General features: G+C 43.2%; 1 protein-coding gene across 2 annotated transcripts in view; it reads right to left on the reverse strand.

Annotated features, from left to right (window-relative positions):
* EML6 (EMAP like 6) overlaps positions 1-25275 on the reverse strand; it is an 854573-nt gene that overhangs the window by 597534 nt on the left and 231764 nt on the right. For both annotated transcript variants that reach the window (XM_069234186.1, XM_069234187.1), the window contains exons 5-6: positions 24471-24656; positions 522-657 (exon numbers count right to left, since the gene is read on the reverse strand). In XM_069234186.1, coding sequence (XP_069090287.1) covers positions 522-657; positions 24471-24656 — 322 coding nt within the window. The remainder of the gene's footprint in view (positions 1-521; positions 658-24470; positions 24657-25275) is intronic.

A 25275-nucleotide genomic window follows, 5' to 3' on the forward strand; every position in this document is an offset into this window, starting at 1 on the left:
GAAGGTGGAGCAAATGATAGTGCATGCACTGCATGTCTGGTTTTAACCTAAAAATGTACTGTTTATTCCAAGTTACCCTCCCTTTGGTAATCTATGAATATGAATGTTTACCAATCTCCACATTATTATATACACAGATGCAACTAAGATGGCAATGGTATGTATGTTTAGAGCCCCAGACTTTAATTTGAAATCCATTGTTCTCGGGGAGTTCTATTCCAAGATCCCAAGTGGCTGATATACTCAATAACAATGATTTGTAACACAGAACGCAGTACTGGAAACAATGTGACCAGACAACATGTAGCAAGTAGCAGTCTAGCTGAAGGCCGTGGCCTCCATGTGCTCTGCCTGACATGGAAGTTACACCCATTGCTGTCAGCAGGTTAAACTCATGAATGTATCTGTACTGTAAAGAAAGAAGCATGTCAGTTTTTAATTTAAGTTCAGTTCATTGGCAATACGCAAGTGTTCGTATTGTCCAAGAGAAGGTAAACATAGCAACAAAAATAAAGGCTCACCTTTGTAGCCTTGTTCAGTTTCCCTGAGGTCGATTTTTGTTATGGACTTGAAATCCATGTCCCACAGTCGAATGCATCCATCTCTACCACCAGTGGCAAAGCCTTCCTCGCAAGCATACATGCTGAATATTCCAGCCTGGTTGCAAGAGAGGCAAAATTAGTTATAAAGGCATAGTATTACATAAATAACTTTAAATGCACATTTGTGGGTGCTTAGCGTCATGTTTAGGTTTGATATGTAAAATGGCTTGCATCATTTATGGCACACATATTATATATAATACATACTAGCCTAATACAGAAAGGGACTATTGATAAGCCTCATTGAGCCAGTTGTTTTTTTAGCTGCAGAACCTTCAGCCATTATCTTGAGACAGTGTTCATTATTTTAACTTACAACCGCCAAATTACAGGACAGCTAAAATTATTTTTTAACCTCACCACACGTAAAACTCCAAAGGTGGAAACCCCAAAATCCAGAGATTATGGCAGAAAGGCCTCACCCACATCTTCATGGCATGCTTCATCATCAACCAGTCTGCCCCACCATGCTAGGACAGTGCCAACACAGTGGCCTCAACCTCATTACAAGGGAGAACAATATAAGTGTTATCTGGTCAATCGAGGGGTCCAGATCTATTCCTAAAATTACCTCTGCATAAACCAATTATTAAGGGTGTACGAGATTGTAGGGTTAAAAACACAGTATTGGATGTTAGGGTGGGTTAATGTCTTGGACATCCAACAAAATCAACAGTTGTCAACATATTCTGCTCACAAAAAAGGTACTCCCCTAAAAAAGGGGAGGGGGGTCTAGGGCCTTCATCAGGGCAAAATATGGTACCCCTGCAGTCCGACCTGCATGCGTGTCCATGCAACTAGGTAAGAATAAGTCTTACTTCTACTGGTCCTGTAAACTGTTATTGCCTGCAATATTAAAACACAGACGACCTTTAACCTCATCTGAAAACCTTGAAAGTACATGTGGTGACTCAGTGCCATTGTTGCAGTTGTTTAATGCTCTAATGAGCAGCATGTGTCACATACATGAAAACACTCTTCACACATCTATGGCATGCACAAGCATACAGAAGTGAACATGCACCACTCGTGCATCAATTGGGAAACACCCATTACAAAGCAGTCATTACCACACATGACCATTACCACTGAGCCATTACCGTGCATATGCCTTTACCACGCATGCCTTTACCAAAAATATACCTTTATCATGCATGCCTTTACAACGAATTACATTGTAAAGGCATGAATGGTGAAGGCATAGGATTGGTAAGGGTTTGAAAGGTATTATTATTTTCAATTTTGTAAAGGCATGAATGGTACAGGTGTATGGGTGGTAAAGGTTTTGCAGGTAAGTACAAATAAGTATTAAGTGATATATATATTCACTTAAAAAAACCAAAGGTTACAGGGACATTATAGTTAGGACCACATTTTAAACGTACAAAACCATAGAAATTCACCTGTTATCGTTACAGTTATCTCAAGTAACTATAACTCGTGCCCTAAATTAACTATAACTCGCACCCTTGCCATGCACTGCTAATTACCCCACAAATTACGGGACTCATGACATCTTTGTTAAACATCACTGATAATATCAATGTAATATTTGCAGTAAAATTTGTGAAAGAAAAAACCTGTGTATGGCAGGGGCGTGCCCCAAAACCCCCAAAAAAACTGTACATGGTGGGGGCGGCCAACCCTATAACCAATCAATCCTGCGCTGCACACAGCCAGGGCCTGCCCTGCAGCCAGTCACTGTGGCCAACCCTTATAACCATCTGGCCGTGCACAGTGGGAGTTGGCTGCAGGGCCTGGCCTGTGTCCAGTCCCTGCGGCCAATCCCTATAACAACTAAAACCTGCATGGGCCCCCCTCTTCAGGCCAATATCAGCCCCATGGCCCCCATCCCTGGGGCCCAGAGCAAATATTCATTTTTTTGTTTGGGGAGAGGGGGCTACATGGCTCCCTCCATTCCCCCCCCTTGAATGGGCAGGAAAAGCAAGATAAACAACACACAGATAAAAAGGGATAGGGTTCAATCTACTACTACATCATAAAGATAGACAGCTCTCTTGTCCAAAGGCCACATAACTTGCAGGAATACCTAAAAGTATGGAGGTTTTTTCTTCCATAGTCGCTATACAAGAAACCTAACAACATTATGTAAAGGCTATCATAGTATTACACTGTCACTGACTAATTATTAATGTAATAATGTTCCAAGAGTATACAAAACAGTGATGGTGGGAATGCTTGAGTTAATCTCAGCCACTGGTAATTACTCGGGCTGCATCCAAATCCATTGCTATTTTGCACACCGTGTCAATTCAGTTTCGACTTAGCTATGTGCAAATCAGTTTTGACCCTGCTCTAATAGGGAACCATCCGTGCCAAACCAGGTCCTCCATGAACATGAACACAAGCAACTCAGGACCGTATTCTCCCTAGTTATGGGTTCATCAGCCGGGTAAAGCTTGGTTCTAGTGGCACAGTGTGCACGGGACCCACGTCTGGACTTACCCCTCGCACTGAGAGCAACACAATAAGGGTCGATGGTCAAGGCGGTAACAAAACTGCCCTGAGGAGGGACAAACGTAAAGCATTTACCAATGATAACAAAGGATTTTTGAATGGTAAGCCCATGAACATGTAATGGTGATGGGAGTGTGGTGGGCTTGGTTAAAAGACCACAGATAGATTACAACACTTCAGAGCGCTTGCGTGCTCGACCTAAAAATGGTCGCTGCAGGGGAAATCAGCCAACACAAGAAGTGCACCGTCAGCGTATTAGGTGCCATTTTGGGACCAGTGCCTTGACAAAGTAAGGTGTTAAGGTGTGTGTGTGTGTGGGGGTGATATCCCTTAAACTCAGGTGGGGCTGGGACCAGACGGAATCGAATTTCAGGGTGACAAGAACTGGACACACAATCAAAATCAAAGCATGAATACTATGTGATACTGGAAGGGGTTCATGAGCAGCACTATGTCCTGAGTCCACACTCAATCCTTGTTTTGAACTATGATGCCACTGATCGATAATTTCATGGTACAACTATATGTGTCTGTTGTGTGGTGGGAGAATGATTGGGGCTCATATTTAAAGTCCATAACGTCTCTATTAGTCATGTTTCTGTTTATACGCTCTCATAATGGATCAGTGCCAACAATACGTTGAAAAAGCTGTTATTGAAAATAACCAACTGGCACCAGTAATGAAAAGACACCTACAATCATGGGTTTACGATTGGTAATATACTGATTGTGGCTGTCTATACAGAGCACCATAGATTATGATCTGAGAAACAAGTTTTTTGGAGACAATTATGTGGGTTTGTCACGTTTCAAATAGAGTGAGGATAGGAGTGAGATTACCCTTGGAAAAGTAGCACACATACCCTTTCTTTGAATCGTAAAGGTCAGAGGGATGTATGTCCTCTTGGAACATTATGACATTAATAAACAGTCAATGACAGTGTAATATTATGATAGCCTTTACATAATATTATTAGGTATGTTGTATAGTAACTATGGAAGAAAAAGCCTCCAAAGTTTTAGGTATTCCTGCATGTTATGTGGCCTTCAACAAGAGAGCTCTCTTTCTTCATGATGTAGTAATAGACTGAGCCCAATCCTTTTTTATCTTAGTTTTTTTTTATCTTGCTTTTTTTCTTCCCGTTTTATTTGTAAACAAAAAAAATAATACTATCAGTGTGTGACAACAGGAGTGGTCCAACAACGTTGTGACTTGTTGGCTTGGACCATAAAAGTATTAGGTTAAGGGGATGTACGAGTGGTGCATGTTCACTTTTGTATATTCACACATGCCATAGATGTGTGAAGAGTGTTTTTCACATGTGTGGCACATGCTAGTCATTATAGCATTAAAAAACTGCAATAATGGCACTGAGACGCACCATAGGCTCTTTCACGTTTTTCAGATGAAGTTAAAGGTGCTTTATTATTTCTGGCAATAACAGTTTACAGGAGAAGCAGAGGTAAGACATATTCTCACCTATGTGCATGTACACGCATGCAGGACGGACTGTAGGGGTACCTTCTTTGCAGCCAAAATATGTTAGCAACGGTTGATTTTGTGGGATGTCGGAGACATTAACTCACACTAACATCCAATACTGTGTTTTCAGCCCTACACTGAGTAACCCTTGAACAAAGGGAATCTCCTGGGTTTATGCAGAGGTAGTTTTAGGAATAGATCTGGACCCCTCGATTGACCAGATAACACATATTGTTCTCCTTTGTAATAACGTTAATACCATCGTGTTGGCACTGTCGTAGCACGGTATGGCAGTTCATGAAGAATCCTTGTCTCTTGCTTTAGTGTGATACTAATATTTTAACTTCACTGTTTTTTTATTGACTGGGTGTTTCCTTAAGCCGCCACTGGAATTTCTAAGGGACTAGTTTCCATCTCAAAAGCACAATCAACAATACTAGATCTATTTATTTATTTCATACGTGTATTCACTTTTTCCGGCAGTAGGTATTTAAGATGTCTGCCCTATTGGTTTGTCTCTTTGACTAGCCAACTTGGATCAGGCTGTTCCAAGTTACAGCTTTTTGTCTCTTTACATTCAAGTATACATTGATAAGTTACGTGGACCTTGAAGCAAAAGAGTATTCTCTGACTACTCCCTGTCAAAATCTTGTGAAGGAACAAGCAATCTTCTGGTGCCGAGGTAAGCACTTTCTCCATTTCATCAAGAGACAACAAGGAGTGCTATTTCATGGTGCTTCTGGTTTAATAGCAAATGGTTAGGGGCTTTCTCTAAGATAAAAGCTGATCCAGAATGTCCTCTCCACTGTACTTGGAAACACAATTTGCTCTACTGTCAGCCATAATGCCTCACATGGGCCTTTGACCACTAAGTGCCTTGAATCTACCTCTAATTGGTTCGCGAGGTGGATAGATGGGGAGCTGTGACCTTTGCACTGCAATTGTTGCTGCTTTGCATCTTTTGTGATGTTTTAGGGAGTGGGACATCAATCAAATATGGGCACACACGTACACTTTTAAAGCCACTCACTCTACCTCGCATCATGGAAGATTTCAATGTTGCAGCATGCCCGAAACCAGTTCGCGCCTTTAATATATTTGCAAGTGGATATTACACCATGATATAGCCTAAATGTAAATGGCCACTCAGCAGGTGCTAAGAGAATTTGCATATTCAGCTTCATGACATGATGGCATGCAAGATCTTGGAGGCATTGGGGTTTTTGTTTACGCTGCCCAAGTAGTAAAGGCAGGATTCCTGTCATTAAGTGGGTGAGAAGGATGGATGGGGAAGCTGAGCCCTCAGATCCAGGTCCTGCCACTGCAGTGGATGAAATTGCATTGCTCAACCATGTAAGTACCTGTGACAAAATTGCTCAATACGCCAGTCAGAACAATCTACAAATCCTTCCAGGGGATCGCAAGCAAATTTACTCAACGGCAGGTGTCGCTGGGTGTATTGCAAGCTTATGGATTGCTTCTGAAAATTATGCATAAGCAAGAAAATGTTTTAATGGTCAGGTTTTTCTTTTCAACACCAAAGATTTTCTACACTTCATACAGTTTTCATACCTTAGCGGTAAATGTGAAGCCAGTTGACATCTTTAATATCCTTTATGTGGGTCTTAACAATGCACAACCTGCATAAAAGGAAGCTCACATTTAACACGACATGAATGAGCCTATCAGTTTCTTCTCCCTCACTCCCCTCCCGCGCCTTCCTTTCTCTAATTCGTTTCGCCATCTCTCTCTCCTACCTCATTCATTTCTTCCTTCTTTTTCTCCTTACACCACAGAAACGGCAAACCTCTTGGCTTTAACAACGATTGTTTAGTCAGGGAAGCGTCTTAGGCTCCCGGCTCCTAGAGTAAGCATGTACAGGAGCTGTGCACCGCGGCATCATAAAGGAAAGTCCCTGCTCAGAATACTACCGCGGGCACTGCTCCAAGTAATCATCTTAACGCACTCGGATGATGCCTATGCCTCTCCCTTCCCATCATGCAATTAGTGCACTCCAGTCACGTCCATGCTTTTTGCCCCTTCTTGCCTGACACGCGCCTCGCTGATGAATTGTTTTTGTGCAGCTCACTCATTTATCGAAGCCGCCTTTGTTAGTTTTTCTGCTGCCTTTCATTTCCATTGCACATAATACAAAGGGATACAGATAAGACCCTGAGTACATTATGCTACCTGCTCATTTTCCATTGTTATGCTCGATGATCAGAGCAGACAGCTATGCTAAAACAAACTGCCATCTTAACACGTATTGTATTGCAAAGTGGAAAGCTATTTTCAACACAGTTATTACTCTGCTTTATAAACTAAACGCACCACAAACTATATTTCTATCGCCCAAGTGACAGAAATGAATGTATTGCTCTATCTATAGCATGATGAGGGTCTAAAGTGGGGAAACCACTTTCTCTCCAGGTTTCGAACAGTCTCAACTACTCCCGCTTACCACATAAGCAGCTTTTATTGAATTGTATATTACTTACATTGACAGCTATCAGTATATGTATTCAGAGATAACATATGATACAACCAGGTCATTAAATAAGGACATTTAAAGTCAAATTTAGACTATTTCGAGACGGGGACATATTGTAATATGTGGAGAGCATGCTAAATCCGGTAAAAAATAGATCACAGGAATTCCCCCACCATCCTATCTCTTTGGCAGCAGAAATAAGGATCTGTCTATCAGATTTAGCATTTTCCCACAGAGGAGGCCTGACCACATCTGAAAGAAGATCTTAGGCAATTAAGTGTTATTTAAGAGTAGAAATATTACCATCTATGCATGCAATAATATGACCATGATTCACAAAATCAGAATCTGAGGAATTTCTTATACAGAAATGACTTTTACAACTATGAAATTCCAACATATTTGACTCAATTTTGCAGTCATAAATGATGCCCATTGAGTTTGCCAGGGAAGTGTCAGTAAAGTGGTCCATGCAAGCACTGTGACCACCTAAAGAGCCAAAAAACACTTACCAATATTTACAATTCACACGTGTTTGTCTCTTTCAGATTCAAATCTAAATTCCAGCAGGCCAATTAGAGTTAATGAATAATCAATTTAGAGTATGGGAGGATTACAGAGTCTTTAACATTGGCAACTGTGAGAGAAAGATGAGCTTAGATCATCCAAAACCATGGGAGATAGTGAGATGAGGCACTCTTACTTTTAAAGGTTATTTTACTTTTTCACCCCTTCATGGAATATGAGTTGGTGATCTGTACTTTCAACCACTTCTGTGTAAAGGTAATGATGACTCCATCTCATGGGCCAGAACTCAGGTCATAAAATGAGGTGGCTAGACTACTGATTGTCTGTGGCTGTTTCAGTATAGACATATGTGTACACTGCTAGGTTAACATTGACAATCAATGGCGGCCGGCAGCTTTAGGAGGGAGGAGGGCGGGCGGGAAGCACACACACACACACACACACACACACTCTTTCACACACAGACACGCACGCACATCCATTAACAACACTCATACCATTCAAACATGCACGCACACACCAAACATTCATTTTAAAACATCACACACATTCATTCTTTCACACACGCAGAAACGCACATCCATCCATTAACACTCATAACATTCAAACATGCACGCATGCACCAAACATTAATTTTAAAAGATCACACACACTCATTCTTTCACACACACACGCACATTCATTAACAACACTCATAACATTCAAACATGCACGCACGCACCAAACATTCAATTTCAAACATCACACACATACACACACACACTTACCTTCAGCCTCCAGGTCCCAGGAGGGTTGGGACTGCTGCCTTCCCTCATTGGCTGACCTTAGGTCAGCCAATGAGGGAAGGCAGCAGTCCCAGACTCGTCACAGAGTGGGATGGGGGTCAGTGAGACTGCTGACCCCACCCCACTCTGTGACGAAGTGTTACTGATTGACACTCGCCCTGGGCGCTTCAGGGCTTAAACCTGAAGCGCCCAGGGCAAGTGTGTCAATGAGTGACGCTTTCCTCGTCACCCAGGGGAGGGCCTTGAGGCACCTTTGCTGAGCCGAGGAGGTCACGCCCATAGGAGCTGTGACCTCCTCAGCCCAGCAAAGTTCAGCTCAGGCAGCCAGGAGTCTGTGCAAATCGACCATGGCTCACTCCTGGCTGTCTGAGCTGAAAATGAAGAGTGTCTGTCAGGCTGGCCTTTGTTCAGCCTGACTGGCACTCTTCATTAGGGGCAAATGGTGGGGGGGCGTGGCCCCTCCGCCCTAAAGGACGGATAGCCACTGCTGAAAAACCTAACTCTGTACCACAGTTTTGGCATTGTTCAAAGAGGTATGCCATTTTTTCCTATTCTTTATGCTTTCAACCTACTTCCAGTTTTGGTTTAACCAGTGTGAAATCCATGGATGATCCAGGAAAGTTATAGCTTCCTGAAACATAGATAAAAGTCTGAATTCAGCAAAGGGCCATATGTGTAGATCCCTCAATATTTTCCAAAAGAAACTAACTGTTGAAATAAAGAGATATTGAAAATGAGTAGGAAAAAACATCATTTGTGACGTCTTCATACATAAACCTTTTGTCATGATGGCCGATTTACAAAAACAATATACCTTTACGTCTGCTAGATCCTTTTGGTTGCCTGGAAATATAGAGTTTGCAGGTTCTCAAAGATCCACGGTACCTAGAGCCAACAACTGAACTGCACCGGACAAAGGTTTTTCACACTGAGTATAGGCCAATTCCAATGCTGAAATGTGTAGAGTGAAAATGGGTATCAAAGCAAGTTACATTTTTCAAAATGGACACAAGATATGGAGTTTAGGAGCAGTGGTTATTTGTACATCTCTGAATTTGTGGGTACCCATACTGGCATGTGATTCAGAAGGCATTTTTTTAAATGTCTTCTTTCCTATACACTGACACAAATGCAGCAAAATCCAATATTTAATAAATGTTCTAGTATTCAATGTCTTCTGATAAAAATGGTACCTCACTTGTGTGGGTAGGTCTAGCGCCAGCAACAGGAAACATGCTAAAATGCAACATGGACACGTTTTTCCACTGAAAACTGAGCCTTTTTCCCTTATGTGAGTAGCTGTGGATTTTGGGCCGTAGCTTAGGCAGCATCTATGGAAACCTAGCAAACTTGCACAGTTTTCAAAACTAAATAATGCAGGGGAATCCAGGATGGGGTAGCAGGGGTGGCTCTCACCAGATTTTGTTTTTTACCCAGAATCCCTTGCAAACCTCAAACTTTGTCTAAAAAATACTTTTTCCTCACATTTCTGTGATGGAAAGTACTGTAGTCTTTGGGATGCCACAAATGTCCTACCAAGCATTCCCCCAATTCTCCCGATAAAAAGGGTACCTCACTTGTGTGGGTAGGCCTAGTGCTTGAGACAGGAAAGGGCCCAAAAAGCAACATAGACACAACATATTTTTCAGCTGAAGAAAGACCCCTTTTTGCAAAGTGGGTAGCAGTAGATTTTTTGCCCTAGCTGAGCGGTACCTAGGGTAACGTAGCAAGCCATTTTTGAACACTAGACACCTAAAGGAATCCAGGGGAGTGTGACTTGCATAGTTCTCCATGCTTTTCTTATCCAGAATCTCTTGCAAACCTTAAACTCTGACTCGCAAAAAACACATTTTCCTCACAATTCTCTGATGGAATGTTCTGGAATCTGCTAACAGCCACAAACTTCTTTCCACCCAGCATTTCCCCAAGTCTCCTAATAAAAATCATACCTCACTTGTGTGCCCCCGACAGGAAAGGGCTCAAAACGCAACATGGACACATCACATTTTTCCACTCAAAACTGACCCTTTTTGAAAAGTGGGTAGCTGTGGATTTTGGGCCCTAGCTTAACCATTACCTAGGCAAATCTAGCAAACCTGCACATTTTTGGAAACTATGTCCCTAAGAGAATCGAGGGTGGGGTTATCTGCGTGGCTCTATAACACATGGAGAGAATCAGAGTGTGAGAAATGCATCCTTTTAGTAGGTTCAACCACGTTTTTTCTGACTGATACTGGTGGTAACTAATCCTGAATGAGCCCTGGGCTATGCTTATTAGGCCCAGAGCCAGTGCTCCGATCAAAAGGTATATGGGAATGTGGTACAATTACAATTGGCAATGATAGGCTCCCGTAGGTCTCTAGTATATAATAAGGCCAGGGGGATTCAAACTACCTATAAATTCCTAGTATATAATAAGGCAGGGAGGCTTAGAGGCCCAGTAAATTTCCTGAACTGGAGTGTGCACTACTGTGATGCCTGTTGTCATTTTTAAAGGCAGACCTGCCTTGCAGATTGTTCTTAAAAATAAAATGTGTACAAATTCGACTTTGAAATTAAAACTACTTCCAAAGTGATAATCTTGCTTACTTTTACACATACATCACCCCTAAGGTCTACCCTTCGGTGCCCCAGGGGTGGAGTGTCATGTAACTAATAAGCAGGGACATTATAAAAGGTGTTTTATATGCCCCTATAAAGGAAAAACTTCCCATTTCATTTACACACTCTTGCGTGCTGTGCTTACGAAATCTTTTGTTGATTAAAAAAAAAAATCTGAAAAGGTGCTTATAACTGCCCCTTACTTACCTGAACTTACCATTGTCTTAGTCCAACGTCGTTCAAATTTATGTGCTTCTGATTGGCCAGCATGTTGTCTGCTTTCTGGACCAAGTACTCCTTCCTGTCACTGCCACCGACTACAGGCCAATGTCCTTCCACTCAAAAGGTACTCTTTAAAAATTTTACCAGCAACCACTTCATATAAGTGCACCTGCACACCATCTCTTTCCTCCCCGTGGCCTTTCAGCCTCTTCCCGGCAGTGACGCGGTGAGGTAAGTGGGGTTGGGGCAGGGGTGGGGGGTGGATTAAGGGATTGGGGTGGGTGGGGTTCTGGGGCAGGCTATTTTTTTTTTTTAAGCGGCGGGGTGGGGGGTTTGGGTATTTTTTTAAAAGGAGTTAGGGTGGAGGATTGGGCTGGGGTGGAAGTGACGCAGTGAGGTGAGTGGGGCTGGGGCAGTGGTGGGGGTTTATTAAGGGATTGGGGTGGGTGGGGGGCTGGGGCAGGCTATTTTTTTTAAGGGGAAGGGGTGGGGAGGTTGGGTATTTTTTAAAGGAATTAGTTTGGGAGATTGGGCTAGGGGTAGGTGTGATGCGGTGAAGGGAGTGAAGCTGGGGTAGGGGTGGGGGTATATTAAGGGACTTGGGTGGGTGGGCTATTTTTAAAGGGGCAGGGGTTTGGGTATTATTTTTAAGTAATTAGGGTGGGAGTTGGGCTAGGAGCGGGAGTTATGCGGTGAGGTTATTGGGGGTGGATTAAGGGATTCGAGTGGGTGGGGAGTTGGGGATGGACTATTTGTTTTTAAAAGGTGGGGTGGTTTTTTTGTTTTTTTGTTGAGGAATTAGGGTGGTGGTTGGGCTAGAGGTGGGAGTGACGCGTGCGGTGAGTGGGGCTGGGGCAGGGTGGTGGGGTGGATTAAGGGTTTGGGGTGGGTGGGGGCTGTGGGTGGGCTATATTTGTTTAAGGGGTGGGGTTTGAGTATTTTTTTTAAGGAATTATGGTGGAGGTTGGGCTAGGGGCAGGAGTGATGCTGTGAGGTGAGTCGGGCTGGGGTGGCGGGGTGCATTAAGGAATTAGGGTGGATGGAGGGCTTGGGGAGGGCTTTTTTTTTTTAAGGAGCGGGGTGAGGGGTTTGGGTATTTTTTTTTATTTAGGGTGGGAGTGGAGTCGTTTATTTTTAGAGGGGTAGGGGAAGGTTTAAGGAAGGGCAGGAGGAGAGAAGAGGAGGAAGGATCAGGAGAGGACGCGGTGAGATAAGTGGGGTTGGGACAGGGTTGGTGGGTAGTTTTTAGCAGTGGGGCAGATTTGGGGCATAGGGTGGGTGGGGGTGTCAGGGTACATTAGCTTTAGTTTTTAGGGGTGGGGGTCAGGGTATTTTATTTTTTATTTTTTACAGCTCCGGGTGAGTGGAGGGGTTTGGGGTGATTTAGTTCTAAGGGGCTGGGGTGGGGGGCTGGTATAGTTTATTAGTTCATTTTTTTAGGACTTAGGGTGCGTGGGGGTGCTTGGGGTAGTTTACTTATTAGGGGGCAAGGTTTTATGGAGCAGGGCGGGTGGGGGATGTCATGGTAGTTTAGTTTTTAGGGGTGGGAGGTCGGGATAGGTTTTTATTTTTAGGGCTCAGGGCGGGTGGGGGATTGGGGTAGTTTATTTTTAGGGGTGGGGTGTTGGGATTTTTTTTTTTTTTTTTAGGGTTCAGGGTAGTTTATTTTTAGGGGTGGGGGAGTGAGGATTTCAGGGCGGGTGGGGGGGTGTCAGGATAGTTTACTGTAATGGGGTGGGGGATACTTTTTTAGGTTTAGGGCGGATGGGGGTTGGGGTAGTTTTTTTTTAGGGCAGGTAGAGGGTCAAGAAAGTTTAGGTATTGGGGTGGGGGTAGTTTTGGGCCTCAGGGCAGGTGGAGGGTGGTATGATAGAACCACATATGCTGCTTCGCATGCCATTCCCACACATGCCTTTACTAGGCATGCTTTCACAATGAAAAGTTGTTATAAAGGCATGCTTGGGAAAGGCATGAGTGGAAACATCCAGTCGTTGTTCCAACCGCATTGTTAAGGCATGTGTTGTTCCGGCATACGAGGTTCCATCATACAACCCACTTTGTATGGCCTGCAGCCTCTGTTCTCCACAAAGCAGACATTCCAGGAAGCACTGCGTTTAAACTATGTACACATTGCATTCTTCAAATGATTGTCACAGGCAAACACAGCTCCCAGCTCCATTGCACATGCCCGGTGCGCTCTGAAACACAGCAGGATTAGCCAGTATTGTGCAAACCAAACAGAGCACATCAGTTTTCAGGTGCTATCTCCAGGACAGAACTGCCCCAAAAGAGTAGCCCCAGTGAACTAACTTGGATATCATGCTCTGTAACCAGGGCAGTGCCAGGCCCTTTCATTTTTATGTCATGCAGAGCCATAAACTATATCTGGGATGCAGTGGCATGAAGCAAAATGATGCCCCTCTCTTCTTCAGCACACAATGTGGAAAGCCTCCCATAAAACTATGCATTGGCCTTGTGCTCATGAAGAGTCCCCTGAAGAGTCAGAGCCCCCTCCACCCACTGCACCACAGAGGCTGGTGCAAGGAGGCGCCTGCCTTATGCCCCTGCCGGGATGTTTTTCTTTTTTAAACTCTTCTCAAGAATGAGCCAGTGGCATTAATGTCCGCACAAAGGCAGACCTCTGTCTCCCAGAGATCGCGCCCTCTGCTCAGCCCAGGGCTCTATAATGCCTACACAAGGCTGCAGTCGGTCCCTAGGATATGGCGCCCCCTTCTTAAGGGTTGGTAATGAGCGTGCAATGAATGAAGTGTGTATCTTTTAAATCGTACCCTCTGCCCAGGGCTGTGTAATGCCAACACAAGGAATGCAGCACTTGAAAGTTTAAAGAGGATTTGTGATATCAAATGTTATGGTTACGCTCAAACATTAGGGGGAGTCCTGCATCTAAATAATACATGGAATAGGGAGAGACAGCATTTACACGCTTAGGCCTGACATATCAGATGTATCCTAAATGTTACAATGGCCACATAGGCTCTAACTTCAACAGCCAGGCCCTACATGGAAAGGTTATCCCTCAGGTTACATAGAGGTTAAAGACTCCGGCCTCAAACAGCAGAGTTATCTCCCTTCGTGTTGATTGTCTGTCCGACCCCCTTGCTGTTTTCTTTTTTTTTTTTAACATGTTGGCTTAACAGGAAAAAGCTCTATGGCACGGTCACACATGGCCGCCTAATAGTGCTTTTGTTAAACTTTAAATCACGCTCTGTAGGCCAATCCTTTCATGTCAGCAGTGACTGTTAGTGCAGTGGGGGAGGGGTTGGTTGGGTCTACAATGTGTGTGTTTACTCTGGCTGTTAATACTAAGAGTGTATGCATAATTTGGCTGAAATACTGTGTGCTGTGGTGTTCTATAGTGCAGTTGGTACATATTAAACAATGTGTCAGCATTGTTTAGTGTGCATACACTCTGGCTGCAGTACTTGTAGTGTTGTATATCTGCACATTTAGGGTTATAGTAGCAGCGTGTGGGTGCGCAGTCTCTGGCTGCAGTGCTACCAGGAGTGTCTGCCTGAAACACAGGAAGCTTTCCCAGCTTCTCGTCCACTTGTCTTTAGAGGCAGGAGTTCTTATCTAAACAATATCTCATCCCTCGTGCTTCCCTTGATTTGACAGTTCTTTTCGAGTCGCTAGTAGTAAACATGCATGTAAACTTCTCATCACGCTCTCATTGTATGTGCTCTTTTGTGTGTATGAAAACACAAATAATGCTACAATCCTGCCTTCATATGTGCTGTGCGTCTGCAACCTCTATTCTCTTTTTGAGGAAATGCCTGTCCTTGAATATGTAAGCACAAGAATGGGTATACAACGCTTAAACTGATTTTCTCATATTTATGCAAAACCAGTTCCACCTCAGAGCCAATCATAACAAACCTATGCCTGAGATGCTTTTATGTACAATATTTTGTAAGCACAGTGACATGCAGATGTAAACAGTGACAAAGACCAAAGATTTCCCAAAAGCGAAACCGATTGGCTTTGCCAATGGTTGTTCCCCACTGTAAATACTTAGCTCCATAGGCTAACATTGGAATATTTCATATAAGCATAAATATTGCTGGGAAGGAGCTAAATGTGTCTTTCAAGGACTCAAAAGATTGTTAATGATAAATCCAACAACTTGCCACTGTTGAATTAATACTAATACAGAAGAGGAATTATATGACTTTCTTTTCTGTAAGCCCAAATTCAGCCTGTTATTGGCCCTTCCAGATTGGTCAGCCTTAATGTTTTAAGAGCAGAAGTATATGGGTGACGGAGCTCTGCAGCTGCAGGGCTCAGGCCAGGAATGGGGCTGGTTAAATCAAACTGTGCTTCAAAGAGAGCAGGGCAGCTAGGAATGCCAGCCAGGCACACCCTCTCTTTCTGTACCCCTCAGACAGATGGCAGGCCCAGGAAAGGAATTTGCAAAGGCTCTGGAGGGGAGTGTTAATGGAAATGAACCACACCGGCAGGTTGGTTTAGCCAGGTCTTACTCTGTAGGAGAGAAATCATCCATCTTGGGTTTTAAATTACAGTGCTTTGTGGGTCAAGAAAATGCCACAGTTTGGAGGAAGCTGTCATGCTTTTGGGTGGTTCCCTGATCTCACTGGACGGAGTGCCCTCTTCTCCCCCCGCTTGTCCCCCAGGATGACTGAATAAATGTGTCTGAGCTGCATTGCAACTCAGATGTGCCTGAAACCACAATGAGAAGAAGGACTGCTCTGGTGGAACCCTGGTCAGCAACCGAAAGGACTGCACTCTGAAGGACTGCTCCTGTTGCACACTGGAACAGCAGCCCTAAGGACTTTGCCTTGCTTCCAAAAGGAGTAAGAAGTGGACTCCCTGAAAGCAACAGATTAACAGAGCTTGCCTGCAGCAATTGTCACAAACGTCCCCAGCCTGGAGTGTGTCCAGTGGACTTTTGAGGATTTGGACAGGTGCATTTTGGGAATTGAAGTCCCAAACTTCCAAGGACCATCTCAGTGCTGCTAGACCCTTGGATTTGTGTTTTGTTCACTTTGAGACCCAAAGGAGAACTTCTGGAAGGAGATCCAGAAGTGTGGAGAAAGTTTGTGAAAAAAACTCCAAAAGGTGACTGACCCATCGATGAGAGTCAAGCGACATACGAACCGTGACCTGGCCTGAATTTCAAGTTTGTCGGCGAGACTTCCCGTATTTTATCTGGGCTCGCTGAAAATCAAGCAGATGCATTGGATCCCGGGCTGATGAGGAGCATCGCCCAAAGATGGGAGAAAAAGTTCCAGAAAAACGACTAAGTCCAAATGTAAAATTTTGACTGAGACCTCCCGCTAAGTGTACCCGAGCACAGCTTCATTGCAGTCAGCCTTAAATTGTGACTTGGTCCCAGTCTAGCGCGACTAGATGTCTCCGGTTGGCGCTATTGATCTCTAAGCACTAGAAAGCACATTTTTTGATGCAATCGTTAAAAACTTATCTCTGATTCCCTATGTAGGATTTTTGTTGTTTTGGTGTCATTGTAAAGATAAAAATATTTCCCATTTTCATAATTTGGTGTGGGATTTTCATTGTGTGCTACACCTATTATTTACTGTATAGGTGTATTTAAATGCTTTGAATGCCCGTCCCCTAAGCTAAGCCTACATGCTTGTTGCCAAGCTACCAGGGGTTGAGCCAGGAGCTGATGTTTTGAGTCCTTGCCTTGACTGGACCCTGTGCTTGGGTGGTGACCTTGTTGCTAGTGACAGGTGTATACTAATCTCCAATAAAAATCCAGTCCCAAAACACAGAGGTTGTACAAGACCTGCATCTGCTTCTAGTAGAAATTCTCAACAAACAGTGACGCAGCAATGAAATCAAGCGGTACCATTTCTCCTTTCTTAGTACCTATTTTAAAAGTATCACTATCTACCCATGTCATCTGCCTACTCAATGTCTGGGCAATTCCAAGAACTGGATAAGGTGAGCTCACTCACTTAATGTGACATGCTTTGTCATCAGACACCTCATCCTACCCTGGTAAGATGATACTACCAGGGTGGACTAAACCTGAAGAGGGACTTTGAGGGAGTCCTGATAGATCAGTTATCTGGATATTTTTCTGGGATCCAGGTTTTTTTCCAAACTAAAAATACCTTGGGATAAACCACAAGAATTCCTTTATTTGGTGGTGCCCTTGGTATGAATAAAATACTACTAAGCAAGTATTAACTGAGGAGGTTAAGGGGTATCATGGCCCTAGGGTTCCCCTACAGTGTTGATGTGTTTCTGCCTTTCACATAGCCTAAACAAGGTCTTGGGCATTCATCAGAGCTCAGAGGATCCCTATACTACTGATATTAGTGAATATACAGGAAAAAGCCTACCTTCCCTTAATAAGTCAAAATGGGCAACCTAAACCAGGGGGGCCCTTTGCCTGATGGTCTGTGTGTGGTAGGAGATGACATTAGTATATAATGATACTTTTAAAATAGGTACTAAAAAAGGAAAAGGTACCACTTGATTTGACTGCCACATCACTGTGTGTCTGGTCATTTGCGTGGCTCTCATCAGGTTTTCTCACACAGAAGCCTTTGCAAACCATATTCTTATCCTTTGACTAAAAACACAAATTTTCCTCACACTTCTGGCAGGAAGTAACAATCTGTGGGGATCCACAAAGTCTGTACCACTCAGACTTCCATTCTTCCAGTAAAAATGGGACCAGACTTGTGAGGGTGGGGCAAGAAACCACAACCCAAAAGGCCCTTATGCGCTACATGGAGAGAACAATGACAGGGGTAGCTGCTATATTTGAGGTTGTGCTGTGCCTCCACCCAGGGAAACCTACCAACCACAGACATATATGAAAAGTAGGCACCAAAGGATTCCACAGTAAGGTGCCTTGTGTGAAACCCACAAGGTTTTGTTACCCACAGTAGCCTGCAAACCTCAAACATTGTCTAAAATCACACATTGGATCCACACAAGACATATCACCCTGGACTCCCCTCAATGTCCAGTTTTCCGAATGCCTGGGTGGTAGCCTACTACCAAAGTCCAAAAAGTGTAGCCATTCACCATGGCGAGTGGGAAGATATTGGGATTTAACCCCACTCTCCTGGCCTATATGTAAAAACAACACCAAAAAGAAATCAGATGTCCCCACGTTTGCCTGTGGGATGGGAGGTTATAGTCTGCAGAACAGCAGAAAGACTGTTGAGACTTTATGGTTGAAGGGGGGGCCTGATGTCTGGAAGGGCCAGACACACCCCATTATAAAAAAATAATAATACTAATTCTTCATCCACTGGGCTTTAAGCTCTGGGGATAAACTAGGGGCAAACTCCCTTTCTGCCCTCTGGGGAGGCCAAAATACTGTTTTGTCCAGTTTGGGGTGGGAGTATCACCTAATGTCAGAAGGCGGCACCCACACCTCTTTCTTTTGCCTCAAATGCAAAATTCCTGATGTTCAGTATGCATTAAACCCCCAAGGAGACAGGTATGGGACGACCTCCCTAACTGGGACAGACGTCCTATCTGCTCCAGGGTTGTGGGGGGCAGAAAGACAATATTGCCCCTTCTGGGTGTGGGTATGGAACAAGGCCAGGGTATGCTGGCACCTCCTTTTGTTTGGTTTGGCACCATTGTGAAATTCCTGGTGCCTAGTGGGCTTTCGGCTCTCCACGGGGACATACTGGGAACAAAACCGCTGTCTACCCTTTGGGGGTGGGGGGGGGGCAGGAAGAATGTTTGTCCCTTTTGGGGTGCAGGTGTGAACAATGCCAGAGTGCAGTGCTCATGCCCCAATCCCTGGTGTCTGCTGGGCTTTCTGTGCCCCCGGTGGGCAGATTTGGGGTAACCTCCGAAATGGGATACATGTCTTATCTGCCTTTGGGAGCAAGAAAAATGCTATTGTCCCTTCTGGGGTGGAGTAATGGCTTGATGCCAGGGTAGGCTCCAACCTCCTTTTTTTATGTTCTGCCACCATTTTGAATTCCCTGGTGTTTAGTGGGCTTTCAACCCCCCTGTGTGGGTGGATTGGGGGTGAATATCTCCAGTGAGGGTAGAAAGCCTATAGGCCCTGTGGTGGGGGAAAGCATGGGCCCAGGACCAGGGGGCCCGCTTCCTCTCCCTCACCCCCCCTGAAAAAATGTTGCATAAATGCAGTCTAGGGTGTCTAGTGGGGTTTCTGCGAATTGGCGGTAAGTGCCCCCATCTGCCTCCTGGGGGTGGGGCAGGAAGCCTGTTGAGCACTTTTCTGGGGTGGGAGCATTCACCCCCCCGGGGTTGCACAAAAACTGTTAGCATATTTCTTTAGGGTTAGGGCATGGCCATACCCCTGGTAGGCAGCCCCCACCCTTGTATTTTTTTAAAATAATATTCCCTGGTATCTAGTGAGCTTTCTGGCTTCTCACTGGGGGCTGCGGGAGGACTGATTAGGAGTAATTACGCCCATCTGCCCTCTGAGAGGGGGGAGGTCAGTGAACTACTGTCTGTCCCATTGTTGGGGTGGGGACCTGGTGTCTCGTGGGCTTTCTGACCTCCGAGGGAATCAGATCAGGGGTAATAAGTCCCAATCCAAACCCCAGGGCGGGCCAGAAAGACTGATTTTTTTAAAGGGGGAGCACAAGGCCTTGCCCAAGGGGCCACTCCCCAAAATCCCTCCTGGCTAGTGGGAAAATTCATCCTTGGGGATCACTCTCCTGTGGTGACTTTTAAGCAGGGATCAACTGGGCCGAAATATCATTGGAAATGGGAGAGTCTCCTCTTTCTAATGATATCTTGCCCAAAAGAATCAGTGGTCGGGGGCCTGAGGTATGACCACAAGCACTAATGCAGTGAAAGTATAACAAGCCCATCAGCTCGTTTTACTTTCACTTTACTGTACTCAAATCGTCATTACAGACAAGTGAAAAAAAGACGCTGCTCTTCCTGCATATACTGCAATAAAAATAAAATAAGGGAATCCATCTTGTGCAAGGACGTTTGATAGGAATAATGGCTCTTTCTATAGGGAGGATGCTTGACAGCTGAAAAGACTTGCAAAATTCGTCATTTGTTTCTTTGTAGATTAGTGTTTCAAAATCAGTTTTGACTTAGTGGGTCAATGTATGATTACAGTTGTACCCATCAAGGCTACCTCATCGTTGATCATCTTCCCAGAATCTTGGCCTTGCTAGAAGAAAAGAGAGCTCTTTTTTTTGGGTATAAATATTTTTATATTATATTTCAGTTTTTCTAGATATAACCATATACCAGGTTTGGGAGTGGCAGTGGGGGCATAATCATTATTAAAAGTTCCTTTTCAAGCGTAAAGAGATTATTTTTCTTTCCATGCAGGGTGTATATGCTTTAGTTTTACCCCTGACATAACGGTTAATATTGTTCCAGACTAACTTGGTTTGAGTTCCAGTTGTTGATTTTTGGATATTTTCTGGTGAGAAAAGATTAACATACACGGGGTACGATCTGATAAACTAATGCTACTTAATACTGAGGATAGAGATGCTTGCGGGAAGGCGTGAACGTGTTTTATGGAGTGTTGAACTGCAAGCATAGTCTATAGAGGTTGAGTGGAGGAGGCATCATATGTGTAGCCCTAGGCCAAGCATATAGGAATGTACTGAAGCTCTTTTTTATCACTGGATTTAGTATAATAATTTCTATCCATATTGTAATCGGGGCGAAGTTTGAACTTTCTTTTGTAATTTTATCATATTAAATGTTTGTGGTCAGTGCAGTCTAAAGATAATTTAGGACTCTTTGCATTTATGCTTAGAAAGTAAACTTGACAATGGTGATGTTTTTATTTCAAATTTACAGTGAGAGAGTGGACCTGCTTCCTTCTGAATCTTTTTTCATACAGAGCTTTGTGGACAGGTGTGTTAATGTCTGTTGTGTCAGAGGACAAGTATGGCTTTTGGTACAAGCCCACCAGTGATTAATTTGTGCTTGTTGTAACCGGTGCTAAGCACCAGCACTTATTTTAGAGGGCCAGCGCTTGTTGTTCTGCCTCAAGCATTTACAGCGAGCAAAATACACTTTTCGGAAAGACGGAGGAAGAGAAACATGAAAAAGCTTTACAATGGGAGAAAGCAGAAAGCTGCAAGAGTGAGCTGAAGGTACAAGGAAGGGCTTTAAATGGATTGAAGAGGCCCGAGATGGCTTCGGGATTACGCTGCCTCAGTATTCCGTGTTGGCACATTTAAATACAGCAGCCGCATGTTTAAGAGAAGGGCTTTGAGCACCGGCACGTTTTTATTTACAAATTAAGCACTGAAGCCCACCATCTACAGAGTTTTAGTGGTGCAGACTTTGTGAGGTTAATTTCTTAATCAGGGATATGTGAGTATTCTTCTTATTCAATAATTCTAATATTTATTTCTTGTAGTAGGATTATTAATGCCATTGATATATTTCCTTTTGAGGCATAATTTGGATCTACATCTTAACACGGTCAGAAAAGTAGTACAACAACAGAATCATAATAGCTATATGTAACATAATCAGAGCATTTTTGTAGTGCATAAGCAACATCACTAAAGGATCCGTAAAGGGAAATCTCCTGCAGGGCACATAAACGAGGGTACAAAACATATACAACAAAAAGATACTAGCACTGAATAATTAATGCTACAAGCTATCCAAAAAAGAGAAATAAATGAAAAAAATGAATTACAGAAGGTGATCTTTAAGGATGAGGGGGAGTGATAGTAATGGTAGAGAGTATTAAGAGGAGGGAACAGATACAAATTGTGAGTTAGAAGACTGTTTATATACAGAGGGCAAGAAAGGGGCAAAATGTAGAAGAAAGAGGCGAAACAAATTAATGTTGTCAAAATCTAACAATAAGCAGATGGAGGCATAGATACAGAGGATACCTACGCAAACCTGTTGGGAATGGCTCAGTGAGCTAGCCTACATAATCCATACATAAGGCTTACCACAGACGTCAACAGATAAATAGCAAGTGTGTGCCCCTATTTACTAATGTCTAAATTACACTTACATTTTGAAAATGTTAGTAGGCATTTCTTTAGGGGGAAAGCTGCAAACCCAGAAATTCACTACCACAACGGGAAACTAAGAGAAATATGGGGAGCGCTTGTTTCTCTGACCTCACAAGATATTGCATCAGTCTCATTCACGAAACCAACAAACATTGGGTCACACCATCTATGGCAATGCTCCTTATGGATCTATATTGATGAATCACTTCCCAAATACGTTTCATAATATACCTCTAAATTAAATTAAACCGAATCCCTATTGGATACAATTAGAATTGCGACAAGGTCCTTTAGACATCTAGCTAGAAACAAAAAAATAAACATACACAAGCATGAATGTGCCTACATGTGAGTCAACCCATTTATCACCATTTGAAAGAAAGACATTCATTGGCAAAACTGGATTCACCATAGTATAGTTTTTGTAGCCCACTGATTCAAAACCACCCCAAATTTCCTAAAAAGAGTTGAGCAACTCCTACAATTTACCACCTGAAGAACTCTGAACTACTTAAATCTTAATTACATTCTCTCCAAAGAATTGCCAGATTTAAGCCTTCATGCTTTATCTGCCAGGGGTCAGTTTTCTGCTTTAGCTACCACTGAGTCTTTTTCAAGGCCCTACTTTCCGCTAAGTGGATCGCAAATAAAGCCTCCTATGTTTAGCAATGTTAACAATCTGATGAGTCAAATTGCGGGAAAAGACTACACAGTAAGACTGCAATCTGACTCACACTCTAGCCTTAAACATCCCTTCATTAATCAAAAAGATATTCTTAGCTCTACTCAACCGTCAAAGGCTCCACCCCAAAAGCACTTAATTCTGTTGTAGATGCAATCCTCCCCAAAAATATTTAAGTTTAGAACGAATACCAGATAGTAACTTTACTACCTCCATTCATTACCAATGATCTACCTAATCTTGAGATTGTAGATTATGACACCAAGTTCTGGATGTCAAAAAATAACAGCATCGACATAAGGATTAATATATTAACTGGAAAGATAAATAAAACACAGCTTTTGAAAATAGTTGATCCTCAGCTGCTGCTGTTACTCTTTCTCGTATCCATGCATGTTGTGCCTATTTTATCTGGTCCTATGACAGCTATTCAATTATTTGTCAAACCTAAGTACTGGCGTTCCAAGAAAACATCTTGTGTTATAGCTTATGTACAGTGTGAGAAGAAATATGCTGTGAAATGTATTCATTAATTTGTTGACATTATAGGTTTCTGAAAAAATAAATATCTATGTAAACATTATTACCAGCAGAACATCAGTATAGTAGGGTAACGTGTGTCTTCATTTTACCAAGCTAGTGAGGCTTATGGGAACCAGATATGCAGTTAAGGTTGATGGGTCTTGCACCCTGTGCCTCATGCATAACAAAACTCAAAAGTTGATGTAGATAAATAAATATCAAACATTTGTTTTTCTTGTGGCTAAATAAAATAAAACATTTAATATACATCCTCAGGTTCTTGAGGGCCTGATTTAAATGTTGGAGGAGAGGGAACACTTTTGCAATGGTGACAGAGTTCTCTCCCCATCAACACTATTGTCTGTCTGGCGGACCACAATTTGATAACGGCCAAGTCCACGTCTCTGCCATGGTCAAACTTTCCTAACAGCCTGACAGAGTAAGGCCCATCAGATATTTGGTTATATGTCCACCCGCCTAATTTAGATGGGTGGACATATGGTTGTTTTACCAATGCCTGCCGCGGCCATGAAAAACCTGGTGGTAAGGGGCATTAAAAGGTCCACAATGTCCCACCTCTCTTTGGGTGGAAACTCTCAAGGCGAGGGGGGTATTGTATTTTTTTTTTTTCAAAAAGAAAATCCCACTTTGGGATCTTTGTTTTGGAAAATATATATATTTTTTTTAACTTTTCACATGCGGCTCCGTCATGCTTGACGGAGCCCTCTGGCAAAGTTACAACGCATTGGTAGAAACCTCTTTGACGGTGGTTCCTGTCAATTTTTGAAGTGTTCGCAGGGCCAAAAGACATTTCAAAATTTTGTAGTTGGCACCTGTGTCACGGCAAAGGAGCAATTTACCCTATCACTCTGGTGGAGGATGGGCCGACTGCCAAAATCTAAATCAGACCCTAAAGTGTTTTGATTGTCAATACTTCAACAAGTGACAAAATGAAATAACTTCCAAGACTACAAACCTTTATTTCTGAATCACTGTGCACTGCCATAATGTTCAACACTGTATGATTTCTGAATAAATCATTTTTTATCAACTTTGGATTTTCTGTTTGCATGTACAAAGTATAAAAATACTGTACTTACACTGTGTGCTCCTTGAATAGTCCGCACAAGGTTTAGCCCTTTCCAGACATATATGTCCCCATTTAAAGCACCAGAATATGTAACATCTTCTTTTGCACATGCTAAGCAAAGGATTGTCTGAAGATCCCCAGTTTTGCCAAATATTCCTCTTTTGGCAGTCAGTGCATTTCCACATAGTGTCCAAAACTGAAAGGCACAAAAAAAAACATATTAGAGCAACTATTTCTTAAACAGTAATCATTACAGTAAGATTGGTCATTTATCATCGGCATTTCCACAGGGGTTGGAGCCAGTAAAGGTTGTTTTTTGAAGGCCCGTGGTAGCTGCTCAAGCATCTTTCATTTTTTCCTGCCGCCTGGTGGTTAATTTCAGATGGGGTGCAGAAGAAAAAGAGCAAGAGAAACATGGAGAGAAGCAAACGTGAGAGGGAAAAGAGTGGGAGAGGGAAAGGAGCGAGTGAGAGGCAGAGGGGAGAAGGTTAACTGGGCTGCTTCTAGTTCCCAGTCCGGTGAATCATGGTGATTGCATCTATGTCAGCCTGCCTCTCCCCTTCATAATCAGATGCTTGAATCAACTACTATCAACTTATGCAGTTAGAGATAATTAACTAACCAGAATGACACTTGTCTAGAATACAGCACATTGGGCTCCATTCACAAAGCTTTTCTTCAATGATTAGGTTAAACCTTGCCCTGGAACTTCAAAAGGTAGGTCCCACATAACCTGGAGCTACGCCAGGCCTCCTCACAGATAAATCAATGTAAATCGGGTCTAGTAAATTTATCTCAAACAAGCACTTGCCCCT

This window comes from Pleurodeles waltl, chromosome 5 (assembly GCF_031143425.1).
Source record: "Pleurodeles waltl isolate 20211129_DDA chromosome 5, aPleWal1.hap1.20221129, whole genome shotgun sequence".
Lineage (NCBI taxonomy): Eukaryota > Metazoa > Chordata > Amphibia > Caudata > Salamandridae > Pleurodeles > Pleurodeles waltl.